Source organism: Chelonoidis abingdonii, chromosome 14 (genome assembly GCF_003597395.2).
Source record: "Chelonoidis abingdonii isolate Lonesome George chromosome 14, CheloAbing_2.0, whole genome shotgun sequence".
Lineage (NCBI taxonomy): Eukaryota > Metazoa > Chordata > Testudines > Testudinidae > Chelonoidis > Chelonoidis abingdonii.
The window spans coordinates 28,416,990-28,434,613 of record NC_133782.1 but is presented as its reverse complement, the minus strand read 5'-3'; the positions used below and the strand labels follow the sequence as shown (position 1 = coordinate 28,434,613).

The following is a 17,624-nucleotide window of genomic DNA, read 5'->3' as shown; positions in this document are numbered from 1 at the left end:
GGGTGAGGGGGGTCAATGTGAACTTCAGCTCCCTCGGGGTAACATGAGAGTCTGAGACTACAGCTCCCTGCATGCACCGCTGCCTCAGCGCGAGAGCCGAGGTGGGATTACAGCTCCCAGCATGCACTGCTGCCCCAAAGCTAGAGCAAAAGTGGGGACTGCAGCTCCCAGCATGCAACGCTGTCCTGACGGCAAGAGCGGAGCTGGGGACTACAGCTCCCAGCATCCCCTGCTCGGTTAGCTCCCCGGGCGAGGGGGCGGGGTGACGTGGCGTGGGCGGGGGCCGCCGTTGCCGTGGTGCGGAGTGACGGCTGCGGGGAAGGCGGTGAGTCAGCCGGGTGCAGCCGAGGCTGAGGTGCGGGGGCCACTGTGTTCCGCGCGGCGCCGGGCGGGTAGCGGCTGTTGCGAGGTCTCGGCCGAGGGTCTCTCCGGTGTCCGTCTCCTTGTCCCGCCGGGTCTGTTCCGCTCTCTCCTCCTGCTCGCTGCCCCGCGCGGCGCGGCGCGGCCCAGCCATGTCGGGAATGCTGGGGAAGCTGTTCGGGACGGGCGGCAAGGGCGCCGGGAAGGGCCCGACTCCGCAGGAGGCCATCCAGCGGCTCCGCGACACTGAGGAGATGCTCAGCAAGAAGCAGGAGTTCCTGGAGAAAAAGATCGAGCAGGAGCTGGTGGCGGCCCGCAAGCACGGCACCAAGAACAAGCGGGGTGAGGGGCCGGGCCGGGCTGCGGGAGGGACCGGCCGGGCCGGGCCGGGCCGGGTGGGGGCGCACCTGGAGGATGGGGGCCACGGAATGGACGCTGGGCAACACTAGCATGGCCATTTATACAGCCCTGCCTGCAACGGCGGCCTAGGCCCGCATGCCAGGAAATGACCCGCAGCAGGCCTGCGGCATTGGCTAAGAGCAGGGCAGGAATGGCACCCGCGAGGAGCTGGTCTCAGTATCTGCAGGCCTGGCCCCTCTGCCCATGAGCGGTGCTCCTTGGACTGGTGGCCGGGCCTGGCAGCACCCCGCCACACAGAGCAGCGGCTGAAGCGGCCAACCTACTACTGGCCGGTGGCTCCGCCGCCGTCGCCCTTCCCCGGCCCTCGCCAGCCTGGGCTGAGCGCGGCTTATGTGCCTGGCACTGCCATCTCCGCTCCGTGCCCGCAAGCGCCGCGCCTGCCTGCCCCTGCTTGTGTCCTGCACCCGCTCCGGACTGCTGCCTCAGCCCTAGCATCCGCTCACGTCGCCCTGTCCTGTCCCTGCACCGCTCCATGCCCGCACGCCCATGCCCGGCCGCGACCGGGACCCTGGCCCTGCCCCACTGCTTTGTGTCCTGCACCCGCTCTGTACCCTGGCGGGCGTGTCACCCTCGCAGTCGCTCCGAGTGTGTCCTGCACCACCACCTCAGTCAAGGGTGCCGCCGCGGGGCCCTGCACCCGTCCCCGTGCCTGTCCCGCTCGTGCACCTGCTTCGTTGCCCGGCCCCACCCTAAACCTTGGGGGCCCCTCGGTGGGGGGCCCCCTGTCCTCTGCGGCGAGCGCGAGCCAGCCTGGGCGTGCCCGGAGACCGCACCCGCCCAGCCCGCCCCTGCGGCCCGCACCCGTCTCCTGCTTGCCTTGACAGACCGCCCAGGCACGTTTTCCTTCCCCACTATGACCTGGTGGCCGGACTCAGACGGCCAGCGGGCTGAAGTGGACTCACCTCAAGTCCTGGCAGCCTTGTAAGTGGCTCCCCTCCCTTCTGCCCTCCCCCAGAGCAAAGCTCCTGCGAGGGACCCAAGCCAGCCAGGAGGGACCAGGGGACAGGACCCTGCCAAGGTGAGTTGGGGGGTGGTGCTTGTCTGATCTGCCCATGGGGTTCCATCGCAGGTGGCCACAAATACCGTTTCCGCCCGGCCTAGCTGATCCACGGCGCTCTCTGATCCCGTGTGCTGAGGTGTATTACCCGCACGACCCGGAGTTCATTGTAATTGAGCTGCGGAGTTACGAGGGGTTTGTCTGGATAGCAACTACGCTGCTTGCGCATAGGGCTGACATACGCTGTAGGAGCGCTCAAGGGGTCTAACAAATTGGGCAATCCGTGCGAGCAGCCAACGTGCGAAGGCGCCAGCACAACGCGTCAGGAATAAGTGCTTAGATGTATCACAAGTTACTGGTTTGGAGAGGACCTCCCCCCCAGTTGGAGTATCGACCGACGTAGCACCCCAGGGTCCCGCGGTCGAGTCGCAAATCCTCCCAAGAGCCACAGCCTCTGCCCTGCTAGCGCAAGTTGGTCTCTCGGCGCCTGTAATCAGGGTGTTACTGCTCCACCAACAGCGGCTGGTCCCATCCGGCAGGCACAGCGCTGCGCAAGGGTATCACTAAAGGTCAAGCAGCCCTCGTGCAGCTCAAAAAGCCCAGGTGGGAGTCCTACCAGACAAAAGCCGAGCACGGAGGCCTCCCTGCGCGATTTGTCAGTGCGGATGCTCTCCACCCACGCTCCCCGACCACCGGTGGCCAAAGCCCAGGGACCCAACAATCTTGGCCTACGCGGTTTCCTCAACCTGGCCCCAGTTTGCGACCAGGGAGAGGAACTCCTGCCCCTGGTCTGAGATTCCCACCAGGCTCCTGGCCCACCTCTGGATGGATGGAAATGCTTCTGGGCTGCCTTCCCCCCCCCGCCCCCATCACTGCCTGGTGCCAGGAGGCAGCCCCCCTGGGGGTTCTGCACTGCCCACCGGGAGCTGACGGCCCTTGTGACGATTGCGTTCTGGCGGGACCCAACTGAGATGCCAATTCAGAACCAATTGCCTTTAAACAGGGCAGTTACAAGCCCTAGGCTGGGGTTTTTCGCACCTCTAAGCGCAAACCAAACCAGCCAGACAAAAAGGATTCGGTCTCACCCACTAGCAACCACAAATCAACACGCAATTCCTTAGACACTCAGTCTCCCAGTATCACCAACGGCCCCACTGTAACCGTCGGGGGTTCCGCATGACATCGGTTAGGAAGAGACACAACACCGCACCCAATACAAAGGAAAAACAGTGGGTCCCGAGATCACAGGCGGGGCACAAGAACCAAGCCCTCCGTCAGGCAGCGCGGTCCTCAAGTCAAATATGCTTAATGGTGCGTGATATTTAAATAGAGCTGTGCACTGAACCAACACAGTTATGGGCATAGTTACAGCTTAACCAGTTAGTGTTCAGGTTCCTCCACGGCCACACCATAACACGGAAGATGGTTCATGGGGGGATCGAAGCGTGGGAGGTTCCCAATGTGAACTTCAGCCTTGGCCTTCATTGCGGGACCCGGTTGGTACATGAGAAGGTCCTGATAGAGAATCAGTAAAAACACGCTCTCCACAGGTCTGTACCGTCCCAGTTGCCGGCTGGGCCTCGAGCGCGTGCGGCGAGGTGGCTACCGATGGGGCTGGACATCTGCCGGGTCAGAAGAGTAAGTAGGGAGCAGTGTAGGGACAGCACTGCTGGTTCTGCTCATCCCAAAGTAGCAGGCCATAAAAGTAGTGGGAAACCACTAGTTCATGATTTAGAGCAAGAGGGGGACAAGCAGCTGCCGAACACGGCAACGGACCGGTAATGGAATCCCGAGAGTCTCGCCGTGGGTGACTTCGGGAAGCAGCAGGGGTGGGAGTCTGTGAGGTAAGGCTACAAGCTCCCAAGCATCTCCCTGGCGCTGCTTGTAAGGTTGGTCGCACCTTCAAACGCCCCCTCAGGTGGGGTTCCGTGTGAGCACATCGGCTCACTCCAGTACTCGGCGGTGGCCGTGAATGTGTTCGGTGTAGATGTCCCTGGACCACCGGATAGTGTCGAGACAATCAAACGTCTCATGATCGGCGCATAGCGACCGGCCCACCCCACAGCCCTAAGTGACACGTTCGTTACACGGGGTCCCCAGGGCCTAGCGCCCCGACGATCAGGGCGTCGGTGTAAACCTGTAGCCGTTGGCCCGCAAGTATCAGTCAAAGGGGGCATCTACCCCACAAATCACGCTGGTGCCAATCCTTTAAGAATTCTAAAATCTAAAGGTTTATTCAATAAAAGGAAAAAGATAGAGATGAGAGCTAAGAACTGGTTAATTGGAATCAGTTACATACAGGGATGGCAAAGTTCCTTAGTTCAGGCTGTGTAGAGCGATGGAGTAAACTGCAAGGTTCAAATCAAAGTCTCTGGATACATCCCCCGCTGGTATGGGTCATCAGTCCTTTGTTCAGAGGCTTCAGTGTTGAGCAAAAGTCCCTGCAAGAGGTAATGAAGCAGGATTGAAGACCAAATGAGATGAGGCCTCCGCCTTATATAGGCTCTTCCAGGTTAAGAACCTCTTGTCCTTACTGTGAAAATTACAAGCACATGGAGCTGGAGTCACCATTGGGTAATCCCTGGCATACTTCTGATCACAAGGCGTATCTGCTCCTATCCATGTGGGTCTATGTGTAGCTGATGGGCCTTAATGGCCATCAAGCAGGCTAAGGCAAAGCTAACACCACTTGTCTGGGGTGTCACCCAGCAGCACAGCATAAGGAAGTACAGACAGTAAAGAGCCAAATATCTCCATAACTCAACTACAAAATTGATAACAGACAGCATTAATCCTAACAGCAACCCCATAGAACTCAATAGAGCTGCTGGCAAATTGCCGGTCTTGTTCTGTCTGCTGGGTCTCAACGCCTTATCCCTCTCTGGGGTAAGGTTCAGGCATATTGCTTTGCCTCTGAACCAGCTCAGAATATTCCCAGTGTCCCTTGGTAAGGAGGGGAAGTGGCGAGGGAGGGACCTGGGCCCCACCCCTACTCCAGGTCCCAACCCAGCAGGGCCCTGGGGTTGTGGTGAAACCCACCTTGACTAGCGGTTTCTTCCCCGGGGTTATTCCCTCTCATATCCCGTCAGCTTGTGAAGGGCTTTCACCTCTCTTCATAACAATGCCTGGTGCCCCTTTACCTAGGGTTTCTGTTGGCTCCACAATCCACAACTCGCAGCACCCTCCAAACCTTCCTAATTTCCCTCTTTAGACAAACTCTTTCTCTCTCTTCTGCAATCTGCACTCTGCTCAAATCCAACCTTTCTCCTTCAACTACCACACTGCCCTGTCTGACTGAGCAGGGGTTCTATATCCCATGACTGGAGTCGTCTTCTAACTGGAGCAGGTGCTCTAAGTCGAAGTTCAGTGCTCAAGTTGAAGCATGGTCTCTAATTGGCCACAGCTGTTCTAGTTAATCTAATGTTATTGAGCTGGGGACTTAATATGCCTCACCAGCAATCTCTGCTCAGGGTTCGCTCCTATATTGCTTTTTCCCGGTTAACCAGTCCCGGCGCGAACGGTGCGGCCGGGGGTGACGTGGCGTGGGCGAGAGGGCCGCGACGCGCCGCGCCGAGTTGCCGGTGCGGAAGTGACGGCTGGCGGGGGAAGCGCGGGTGAGTGCAGCGACGGAGGTGGCAGAGCCCTAGCAGTGCTGAGGTGGCGGGTGGCAGGCCATGATTTTTACTCCGGTGCGGCGGCGGTGTTCCGTCTACTGTGGTTCTAGCCGTCGCGGTCGCCGGGACGGGTTTAGCTTTCCTTTAGGCTTGTGTGCGAGGTCCCTTCGGGCCGAAGGGTCCTCTCCGGTGTCCGTCTCCTTGTCCCGCCGGGTCTGTTCCGCTCTCTCCTCCTGCTCGCTGCCCCAGCGCGGCGCGGCGGCGGCCCAGCCATGTCGGGAATGGCTGGGGAAGCTGTTCGGGAACGGGGGCAAGGGCGCCGGGAAGGGCCCGACTTCCGCAGGAGCCAGCCGGCCTCGCGACACTGAGGAGATGCTCAGCCAAGAAGCAGGAGTTCCTTGGAGAAAAAGATCGAGCAGGGAGCTTGGGCGGCCCGCAAGCACGGCACAAAAACAAGCGGGGTGTGTAGGGCCGGCCGGGCTGGCGGGAGGGACCGGCCGGGTCGGCCGGGCCGGGTGGGGCGCGCCGCGGGGAGGGTCCTGGAGGAGGCTGGGGTGGTGAGGTGGGGGCGGGCGGACGGGCTGGGGTGGGGGGGGGGGGACCCGCGAGGCTGTGAGGGGGGCCGAGGCGCTGGAGGGGCTGGTGGGGGGACTTGGTGTGGGGGCGTGTGAAAGGGCGGCGGGGGGGGGACCCACGGGGACTGATTAGCGGCTCGGAGCGCAGTGGGGTGAAGCCACCGGTCCGTGCCGGCTGGGCTGTCTCTGGCGATCTCTGCTCTGGGCCTTCAGCCCCGACCCGTGGCTGTGCTCTCCTTCAGCACCCAGGCTGGATGGCCCGTGTGGCCGAGCCTTGGAGCAGGATGGGCTGGGCTGGTGGTACCTTGGGGTCCCGAGGCCCTGGGCATGGCATGAGAACCTGCCTAGAATATCACTTCCTTCTGGCCAAGGCTCAGCCCTCTGCTCTCTCAGCCCACGCAGCTCTTGGCACAGGTGGGACTGTTTTCTGATCTGCGTGGGGCGGGAAGGTGGCGACCAAAGTAGCTTTATGTCTGTCCTACTGATATCTAGTCCTAATTTGAATATTGATCCCTTGAACAGTGTAGCTTGTTTGTGGGTTATAGGATTAAGTTCCATAAGCTATTGGCATTGGCTGCCCTGTGAGGTGAACTGCAGGATCATTTCTTTTTAGATACACTGAAGAGAGCCTATCAAAGGGTGACTTGTAGGGGTTACTTTCCCAGACCTTTGTTTTATAAAGCTTCAGTTTAAGTTCCGTTTATGTTGGTTGATTTCCCTGCTATCAGTGCCTGGAGACAAAACAAAACATACCACATTCTAACCTCGGTTCACTGGACCCATTCTGTATACACTGTATGAAGAAGTAAGTTAGTTATACATTCTTTATAGGAGAAACTCTATATGTCTTTCTGTACAGCACCAAACACCGTCAGCATTTAGTAAATTTTAACTAGCATTCTGTATGTGCATGAACATTAGGGAAATATTTAGGCTTATGCTCTGACAGTGGGTCTCCCTGCACTTGATTCTGCAAACATTATCCACTAGTGTGGATGAGACAAAATTGTAGTCAGCTTCAGTGTGGTGGAACTTGCTGCTGATCGCCTAAAACTGGTCCATTTGAAAGTGTAAGCATTCCTTTTCGATAGGGTAGGTGTAAAAACCCATTGGCAGTAGCATGATCTCGTGGTTCCACTGTGGGATTGGTTGTCAGGTCTAGATTCTAGTCCTGATTCTGATTGTATCTTGCTGCGTGATCCTGGGCAGGTAACTTCCCCTCTTTTTGCTTTGGTTTCCTGTCTGGAAAATGGGGATAAAACCTAATAAGAGCATTGTGAAATTTAATTAACACTTGTGATTTGAGATCCTGTGATAGAAGGCACTATGTATGTCCTTGAGTATTTATTGATCACTTTGTTTTAATAACTGGGTAACTAGGAGCTTATAAAGTCTATGAGAGAGGGAAGTAAGTGGGGCTGCCATGGTTGTCTGATCGGGGGTGGGAATCTGAAAGTGTAAAACATAAACTATATTAACAAATTTTCATCTAGAATGGCAATTAGGGAAGGGCAGGTTTTTAGGTTAGGAAGTTGTTCTAAAGTATACACTTTATCACATGATGATTATGTCATGATGAGTGAACGTGGCTCATATAATGCTGACTTCTATTTCCGTGTAGAAGATTGCATTATCTTTCTGGCATTCCAATAGGCTGAGTTCGAGCTTGGGTGCATTACAGGCAGTGTCTTACAGCTGGGAAACTTAACTTCAAGTAACCAGAAAAGTACAAAAGCTACCTAGTATAAAGGTCCCTGCTCGTTTAGAGCAGACTTAAAAAAATAACAGATTAAATCAAAGAATTTGTAGATATCTGTACCAGGGTGGATTTGATTTAAATCAAATTGGTATAAATCAGGATTTAAATCACTTGTTAGGAAGACTCCATTTAATCATGGATTTCTACATAAAAGTGCATTCTTGTTGGTTGTTATAACTTTAATACATATTCTTCACAACTCAGATAGATGTAGGTTTCATTTTTAGAAGGTACACATGATACATTTTTTAAATGATTTATTTTGAAAGCTTTTCAGATTAGTTTTACACCTATATCAGAAAATGAATGATTGTTTGGTTATTTCATTTACCAAAGGTAATTGAAGCGGATATTTATGAACTACCTTCAATTCAACTGGTTAATCATTAATATTTGGAAGATTTTCTTGCCATGCTGTATTAGGAGAACATCACCAGAGATTTAAATTGTTTTATTTAACTTAACAAAACAACCTTATGTATTCTGGATTTTTTTCTTCAAAAGCAAACGTATAATATTTTAACAAAACAAGTATATAAATTTTTGACTTTAGTTAAACATTGACTTTTTTAAAATCAGGTTTGTTTTTGTTAAATTGTTTTTAACTAAAATAGTTAAATGAAATATTTAAGAAGAAACCTAAAAATTAAATAGACTATGTCAGCCTGGTCAATATGAGAAATTTAAATATTTGCTTCTGCAGCTAATTCAGTCATCTTCGCCTTCATTTTCCTGTTTGTTCATAATCTGGAAAAGAAAAACAGGCTTTCCTTCTTTTTCAGGTCCCAAACAATTTCTCAGTTTGGAATGAATTAATCCAAAGAGAGAGAATATTCTTTCTACACCAGCAGAAGAAGCTACTGCTGTTAAAAGTGAGATTATCACTTCAACAGTCTCGGAATCCAAATGCTTAAGTGAGTTCCACCAGTTCGTTGGTGTGACTTTCTTTAAAACATCATCAGCAAACATATATTTCTTGAATGGTTCTTATTCCCAAACTGGGTCTTTTTTATGGCCTGCTGCCATTATAGGTTTTCCCTTCTAGTGAGAGAACAATATGGTAGAACTCAAATCAATGAAGGCTACACCCAGAAAGATCTCAAGACTTCTGGAATATGCTGCTCAAACAATTTCACTTTTTATTCTACTGCCTGTCCCTCCCTTCTCACACTTATCTTCAGACATCTTCTCCTTGTCTAGATCCAGTCCTCCCCCAACAACTTTCTATTCATTGAAGCTTTTGAAACTTTGCACTTTTAGAGAGAGGTAAGGGGTTGACTCTGTGTACACAAATTTGCAGAGGGACAATAGGGTTGAGGTCTGTTATTTCTCACCTCTATATATTATTGATTGATTTATTTATGTATTTAAAAACATTTTTGCTGTTAACAAGCATGTTATCTCTGGAGACACAAATCCACAGTTTGAGAACTGCAGAACTAAGCATCTCTGATAGTGACTGAGCACTGAGTCCCATTGGGTAGATAGAAAGAGTAGCCTCTGGAACCCCATAAGATTAAGTGCCTAATCCATGAACTATTGGAACTCATTTACAAAAAATTTCTTAAACGTTACATGAATATATTGTCTCATACTATAGAATTAGAATTTCTAATCCCTATTCCATGAAGAGATAGGTTTAACTAAGATATGTTATAGCTCAAAGCTATCTTTAGATAGTTTTTTCCTCAAAGTATTTTATAAAAAAAAAATGCAATTTAAATAAAAAGTAGGATTTTTTTTTTTTAAATCATTGATTTTTATCCACCCTGATCTGTTCCTTCTTTTGGATTATCATTAAGTTGTAACTGGAGATCGCATACAGTGCAATGCTGCTTTGCATTTAGGTGGCTATAAGTTGCTGTTTGCTAAGTGGGATTCCGTGTTCCTGGAGAGCTATAAGTGTGCAGATGTAACAGTATATAGTATAGTCAGTTTCTAGCTTAAGTGCTTTTACTGACAGTTTAAAGTGCCACCAGGAATATATATCTAAAATTTGTCTTAGTGAGATAAGATGAGTCGGGTAACAGCTTTTATTGGTCCAACTTCTGTTGGTAAAAGAGTCAGGCTTCTGAGCTACACAGAGCTTTTCTTCAAGTTTGGGAAATGTACTCAGTCACAGCTAGATACAAGGTGGACATTGTTGAGCATAAGTAAACACATATTTTAAGGGACCATTCAAGATGAAGTGGCCCATTAATCCTGCTGCAGTCCTAGGACAAAAAAGGGGGGTTAGTGGATTCCAGAGTATTATAAGAAGTCATAAATCCAATATCTTTATTAAAACCATGATTTTCAGTGTCTAGCAAAGTTATGAATTTAAGCTCCCAGGCTCATCTTTTGAAGATGGTGTTCAGATTTCTCTTGAGGATGAGGACTGAGAGTCAGATATGGAGTGGTCATTTTGTGAAGTGTTCCCTGTGGGTGGCAGGGTGTGTCTTGTTTTGTCATTTTTTGTGCGAGTTCATTTGAAAACATGACGATACTCTGGTTTCACCCTCATAGTTGTTGTTGGGGCATTTATTGCACTGGATGAGGTACACCACATATTGTGATAGGGATGTGTAGGACCCATGGATCTTTAAAGGTGTGCTATGGGGGTAACGGACCACTTCACCTTGAATGGTCATTGGTCAAATTTTGAATTTAGACTAAGTAGCTATCTTAACATTGTCCTTAGAAAAGGGTTCTGCTTTGCTCTGTGGCTTTACTGCTACATAGTACATGTAATATAGGATACTGACAAACTTTTGTTGTGGATTGTTTTGCTAAAGCTTTGTAGACACAATGTTGTGAGAGAGGTAACTGTTTAAGTGTTCGCTTTATTGCAGCAGCATATGAAAATGTTTGTTTGGAAATATTTATTAAATCAAACAGGTAGGAAGTTTCACTTTTAGCCTGGGGGCACCTAGTCTAGTTAATCCATATCTGAATGCTATGGATACAAAGCTTCCAGAATACAATTGTACTTGATCTTTTCTAGCAGCAACCCAAACCTGAAGTCCTGTCTCAGAATATGAAGGTTCCATGAATCCCCAGAGGTTACAATATTGCTAGTAAAGTCTGGCACTTTTGCAGTTGCCGACTTATTCTAAAGACGTTTTGGAGCACAGAGATATTTACTCTTTTGTTGAGCAGTACAGTAGAACCTTAGAGTTACGAATACCTCGGGAATGGAGGTTGCTCCTAACTAAATAAAACATTATGGTGGTTCTTTCAAAAGTTTTCAACTGAACACTGATTTAATACAGCTTTGAAACTTTACTACGCAGAAGAAAAATGCTGCTTTCCCTTTATTATTTTAGTGGTTTATGTTTACCACGGTACTGTGCTGTGTTTGCCTGCCTCCCTTTTTTGTCTCTGCTGCTGCCTGAATGCGTACTTCCGGTTCCAAATGAGGTGTGTGGTTGACTGGTCAGTTTGTAACTCTGAGGTTCTATTGTGTTTCTTGGATCCAGGAGAAATTGGTATAACTTATTCCCATCTTTTATCTGTTCTTACCTCTTTGTCTTACATGATTAACCTTTTGGTTATTCAGATGTTTATGGGCCTTAAGTCAGGGTGAGTGTGTTGAATCCAGAGATGATGATGGCAAATATATGTAGGATCCTGTGAAGCTGTGGGATTTAATGGCTTTTCTATAGACCCTAATACACATGATGCATTTCCCACTATGAATTTCTGTAAACTAGCTTTTTCTCCTCTACTCAAGGCAGGGATTCTTTTTTCTTCTAACTGAATCCAATGTCAGTCTTTCAGCCCTAGAGACTGAAATTCTCTTTCCACAGAGTGGGTACAGAATAAAGACACTGGATTTATGACTTATTACAACCATCTGTAGTCCACTAACACCCTCCCCTCTTCTTTTCCCCTAATGACTGCACGACTTCACCTTGAATGGTCCCTTAGATGCCCCATGAGTATGCTTCAACCTTGACCTGAACTGAAAGAAATGAGAGTAAGCTTTTTTCTTTGTACAACTGGGTGAGACAGTAGGACTGTGGGAGGGAATCCATAGCAAATACATTGTACTTTCTGTTTTTGCTGTTCCTTGATAAACTTTAAATGTTCTAATCCTAAATTCAAGGTATTTCTGACAAACTTTAAAACACACTCCATTTCAGGAACACAAATTCAGGTATACGACATTGGGGCTAGGTTCAATGATGATCGTGGAGCAGGAGTTAAGCAGAACAAGCTTTCTAGGCCTCCACACCCCAATTACTAGTCTTCCTGTTATTGCTATTTGTTTTTATGGTACACATATGAAATAATAAAAATAATACTTACACTGAGTGACTAGTCTCTGCCCTTATCATTTTTTTAGTCTTAAATCCTAGACCCAGTCTACACTACAGAGTTAAGTCGATGTAAGGTAGCTTATGTCGATCTAACTCTGTAAGTGTCAGTTCTACAGTGGTACTCCTGCCAATGTAAGTTGCCCACTACATTACCTTAACTCTACCTCTGTGAGAGGTGTAGCATTTAGGTCAGTGTAGTTAGGGTGACACTGTCTGTAGACCGGAGGTAATCAATTATTTTTTGTCAAGGTTCAACCCCCCACCCAGCTCCCCTCCCCTAACCCGCTGATTCCCCCCCCTCTAGACTTGCGCTCACACCGCCGCCCCCCCCCCAAAACTCCTGGATTGTCTGCCAACTCCTTGCCTGTCCTGCCCCTGGTTGTTAGGTGACCTTATTTCCTTAAACTGAAAACAGGACACAAGGCTGGCTGGCGTTGCTGCTCACCCCTTCCAAATGTTCCTCCATGCCACCTATTGAGCCAAGTAGCAGAGATGAGGTGGGGGGCGGGGGGAAAGGAATGAGTATGGGCTGGGATCTAGGCAGCAAAATGGTGTGAATGTGTGTGAGTACTTTTGAGCTTGGAGTCAGGCAGTGAAACTGTTGGACTGTGATCCAGCTAGCGGTGAGATGCCCCTTTCAGGGCTGGTCTAGCAGAGGGGCAGGAAGGAGGGACCAGGGAGACTTCAGATAGCAGGCTGGGGAGATGCGGGGGGAGGCTTGGATGTGGCCAAAGCAGGTGCCTGGAGGTGAACTGGGGTGGGAAGGAGGCTGGTTGGGGCAGGGGATGGGCACTGAAGAGGACTCTGGGAACTGGACCCAAAGGACGGGGGATAGGAAGGACATGAGGCCAGGGTGGGATGCTCTGGGGACCGTTTGGGGGTGGAGGGCATGAGGCCGAGGTGGGAGGTTGGGCTTCAGGGGTGGGAAGCAGGGGATGGGGACTGCTTGGATCACAGACACAGCTCTGCATGGCTCCAGCTCAGCTTCAGCCTGCTCACAGAGGCAACATGTAGCTGTGGCTAGCTGTGGGGGCATGTCCCATTTCTTGGGACACCCAGAAGCAAGAAGACAGAACTCCCCCTGGCAGCGGCACCGTGCAGCCTGAGAAGGGAGAAAGCAGCAGGGTGGCTGGCTGAGCTCCTCCTGCCCCACCCCCTTCCCTGCTGCTGGAGTCCCATGCATTGCCTCTGCTTCTACCCCCGACTCACCTCACTCAGGCCAGGTCTACACTACACGCGAAAATCGATTTTAGATACGCAATTTCAGCTACGAGAATAGCGTAGCTGAAATCGATTATCTAAAATCGATTTACTCACCCGTCTTCACCGCGCGGGATCAATGTCCGCGGCTTGCCATGTCGAATCCGGAACTCCGTTGGTTTTGGTGGAGTTCCAGAATCGTTATAAGCATGCTCGGGGATCGATATATCGCGTCTCATCTAGACGCGATATATCGATCCCCGAGCAATCGATTTTAACGCGCCGATACGGCGCGTAGTCTAGACGTGGCCTCAGTGAATGGTCTGCAAAGCAGGCAGCAGTGCTGGGACTCCAGCAGCAAGAGTGGTGAAGCAGCCTCTTGTGAGGATTGGAGGAGGAATTCAACCAGCGGCCCTGCTCCCTCCTCATGACAGGCAGAGCACTGCCGCCAGACCAGGTGGAGGTCCCTCGTCACTTCCCCCTTCAGAGGTGTCTGGAGAAATGGGGGTTGGGGGAGCATGTGACCCGTGGATGTCCCACTCACGCATCCCCTCTGCCCCAGTGGTCCACTGAAAAGAGTCTGGCAGTCTGGTTTCAGACTGTAGTCTGCCTATTGGCTACCCCGGTATACACACTGGGTTGCATACATTGACTGTTGCCTGTTAGCCTGGTGCCAGGCTTACAGCTGGGCCGTTCTCTCACCCCAGCACTGACAACCTGAGCTCTCAGCCAGTTAGTGGGTGAAAATCCACAGAAAACCAACTTTTCATGTTGTGAACTGAGACCCCCTGTCCTATGAGGTGCCAAACACCTCCATTTCTGGTTGGAGTCAGAAGCTGAGGGTGTTCAGCACCTTGCCAGGCTTAAGCAGTGTGTGAACTTCTCTCTGGAACTTGTATCAGAGGGGTAGCCGTGTTAGTCTGGATCTGTAAAAAGTGACAGAGGGTCCTGTGGCACCTTATAGACTAATAGACGTATTGGAGCATGAGCTTACGTGGGTGAATACCCGCTTTGGCAGACACACTCTTGTGCATGTTGGTTTTTTTTTTTGTTTGTTTAAATGGATTTGTAGATCTGTATAGAATTCTGTTTTGTACACATGTAAAAGCAATATGTTAGCCAAGCAATGTGCATGGTTTTATTTAAGTTATTTGACATCATTCATCAAAAATAAAGCAACTTAAATGTATGTATAGGAATTGAACCAGCTATTTGAGAAAGGATGTGATCATATGGATAATTAGTGCTGTGACTGGTATGATTTAGAGAATGCTAAAATATAAACATTGATAGAATTATATTCCAACCATATCTGATGCATTAATAAGAATTATTGATTTTATTTTTTTGTATTGCTAAATATGCTTTTAATACTGATATCTACTAAATTTTTTCCTTCCTCACCCTGAATCCCCTTTTAGGCATGTACACCAGAAGTCTGTTCTGTGGCTTAAATTTTCGTTATAGCAGGCAATCAGTTTTAGGATGTGAATTGGGACAGAGGAAGTCCTGACTTCTAAACTCAGTGGTAATCACTGACATAGCTGATGACCTGTCAAGGCACTTATCTGCCTCTGTCTCCATTTTCTTTATCTGTATAATGGGGATAATGCTCACTTTTCTTCACAAGGATGTGAGGAGGTTTAATAAATTAATATTAGTATAGTGCTTTGGAGGTGTACAGAGTCAGTGCTACACTTTGATGATTGTTGGTACAGATCTAGCATGAATACATTTGTTCTCATTTTTTTCCAATGTAGTAAAATTATTAAAATTTCTGTTGGCCCACTCACCAAACACAAATTCTCCAGGCCGGAGGTGTGTTTGAGACATAGGCTAGCTTTACCTCTTGTGTACAGACTTCCTCAAAACACAGCAATCAAATGTTTCTGTGTAATTATGTTCCCTTCCTTTCTCTGTTCTTTTTTTTCTTTGTACATAAGAACTTTCACGTTCGTCTGTTCGTTTCTCAAACAAAACTATCCCAGAGTTGATCTGGAGATGTTCCAGTGGCAGACTGGATGAGAGGATTGACTTAATTTTAGAGTGAAGAAGAGTTGAATTTTGATGCTGAAAGCTTCCCTCAGTGGTGAAAAATTCACATCCAGTGCCCTATAGACAGCAAACCATAGTGGAAAAGGTGATTCAATTTACAAATTTTAGCTTTGTGATTATATTATACTTTGGGGTGCAAAATGCCCTGGGTGGGTTAGTCACCAGATGTGTCAGGAATGAATAATAGCTGAATAATCATGATTTGTAGCCTTCAGGAACAACCTTACTGTGCTTGCTATGGAAATTTGTGGTTCACTGCATAGCAGGGTGTGATAAGGAGGTACAGTATGATTGTGTTACAGCTGCCTTGGAGCTAAGCTAGGGGCTATAAGCACCTGTTGAACTGATGTCAGACAGCTGAGGATTTAACACTTCGTACAGGAAGTCCAGGGACTATTGATTGTTGTCACAAATGATGTCTGCTTAGCTTAGAGGCAGTTATTGATTTAGTCCTGAATGGAACACAGGATCTGGTCCTGTAAGTGAATATAGCTGCATCACTTAGTAATAGTGACCATAACATAATAAAACGTAACATCCCTGGGGAGGCGGGGGACGAGACCCACAGCAGCCCCCCATGGTAGCATTTAATTTCAGAAAGGGGAACTACACAAAAATGAGGAAGTTTCTTGTCTGGCAGCATTTCTGCCCACTCATGCGTCCAAGCTTTGGTTCCTGTCACAGTACTTCATACATGTATTTTTATACTGCTTTGCTGGTTTTCCACAGATTCATAGACATTAAGGCCTGAAGGGACCTCCTACATAACACAGACCAAAGAACCTCACCCAGCAATTTCTGCATTTCACCCGGTTATTTCTGCATTAAGCCCATAACTTCTATTTGGGCTGTAGCACTACTAAAGCAGTAGTATCTAGCAGTCATAACCAGGATTAGAACCCAGCTCTCCATTTCCCCAGCTCTGTGGTCTAATAGCCTCGCTGTTTAAATGTGGACAAGTTACTTAACTTTGAAATGAGGACATTGCCTACCTTACAAGGAAAGGTCTGCAGAAAATCTTACTAGGCTCTTACTGGACAGAGGCAGAAGTGAAAGATAAGTTGGGGCTCCATCACTGAATGCCATTAGCAGTTCCCTGGTGAAAGCGCAACACCTATACATAGTTGCAAGGTGGAGCAGGATCGGTGCTAGGATTCTTATCAAAATGTTGTCCATGGCTGGGGGACTTTCTCATGTATTAGCCTCTGCCTAGGGTGATAGATAAATAGAAGCCCATGCAGCTGGGAGGGACAGCTGTTTTTCTCTCCCAGCTCCGATCCACTTGGCTGGTGTAAGGGAGTCTGGGCATCTACTGCTCTACTCCTCCCTAGCCTTTTGGGTAGTGGTCCCCTCTAAATAGCCTCAATGACAACCTCTGCTATTTTTCTGTGGTGGGGGTGAAATTGACATGATTCTAATCTGTAGTACTGTTACTAGGGAAACTGACCAGACCACTGTTAATTTCACACTCCAGCTATATCCCACAACTGGGAGCAACAGATGATGCTAGCTTGGCTTCTGCATACTCAGGAAAACACCACTTTATCAGGTCACTTTTGGAATGGCTTCACACCTTTTTCAGCAGTTGATGTCACACCCTCAAAATTGCCAGGGACAACTAGTAGATGAGTTTTTCTAGCTTTACACAAGAGCAGTTTTAGGCTTAATTAAATCAGTGGTTTGAAATGCTTTGCAGACCTCAGATGGAAGGTATACAAATGTGAAGTATTAAAATTTTTGGCTTCAGTATATGTTGCCGTTTGTTCTGATGAGAAGTTTTTACAGGAATCGTAAAAAAATTCTTTAACCATATACAAGGACTTCTCTTTAATTTGTACAGTAACAGTGCACTCTGAGTTGGCAGTGGGGAAAGGAATATTTGTGTCTAGTATCATAGTTGAACAACCTGGTAATGTGGCTTTTTGGTGCTAGAGTTGTCTTCTGTATTGTTAGAATTTGTAGCTTTTTTCCTAATTGGAAACTGAAAGTTGATCAGTCTGTATAGTATTTAATTCAAATATTTGTATAGTAGTGTTAAAAATGTTTGGTAGCTTTTAAAATGGAAACAGTCTTGCTGTGTACTAGGCACAGTATGAAGCTTTTTGAGCTAGAAAAATCACTTACTATATAAAAAAAAAACCCAACAACGAGGTGTACTTGTGGCACCTTGGAGACTAACAAATTTATTCAGGCATAAGCTTTTGTGGGCGAAGTGGGTCTTAGAGCACGAAAGCGTAAGCCCAAATAAATGTGTTTGTCTCCCAGGTGCCACAAGTACACCTCATTGTTTTTGCTGATACAGACTAATATGTCTACAACTCTGAAACCTGTTTACTATGTATA

At 48.5% G+C, this 17,624-nt stretch overlaps 1 protein-coding gene across 2 annotated transcripts in view; it reads left to right on the top strand.

Moving 5' to 3' along the window:
* Positions 1-291: 291 nt before the first annotated feature.
* The window catches only part of CHMP4B (charged multivesicular body protein 4B), a 42,651-nt gene continuing 25,318 nt past the window's right edge, over positions 292-17,624 (top strand). The window contains exon 1 of one of the 2 annotated variants that reach the window (XM_032793318.2): positions 292-702. In XM_032793318.2, the coding sequence (XP_032649209.1) occupies positions 513-702 (190 nt within the window). In that variant the 5' untranslated portion in view covers positions 292-512. The remainder of the gene's footprint in view (positions 703-17,624) is intronic. The other variant, XR_012657002.1, reaches the window with a different exon arrangement.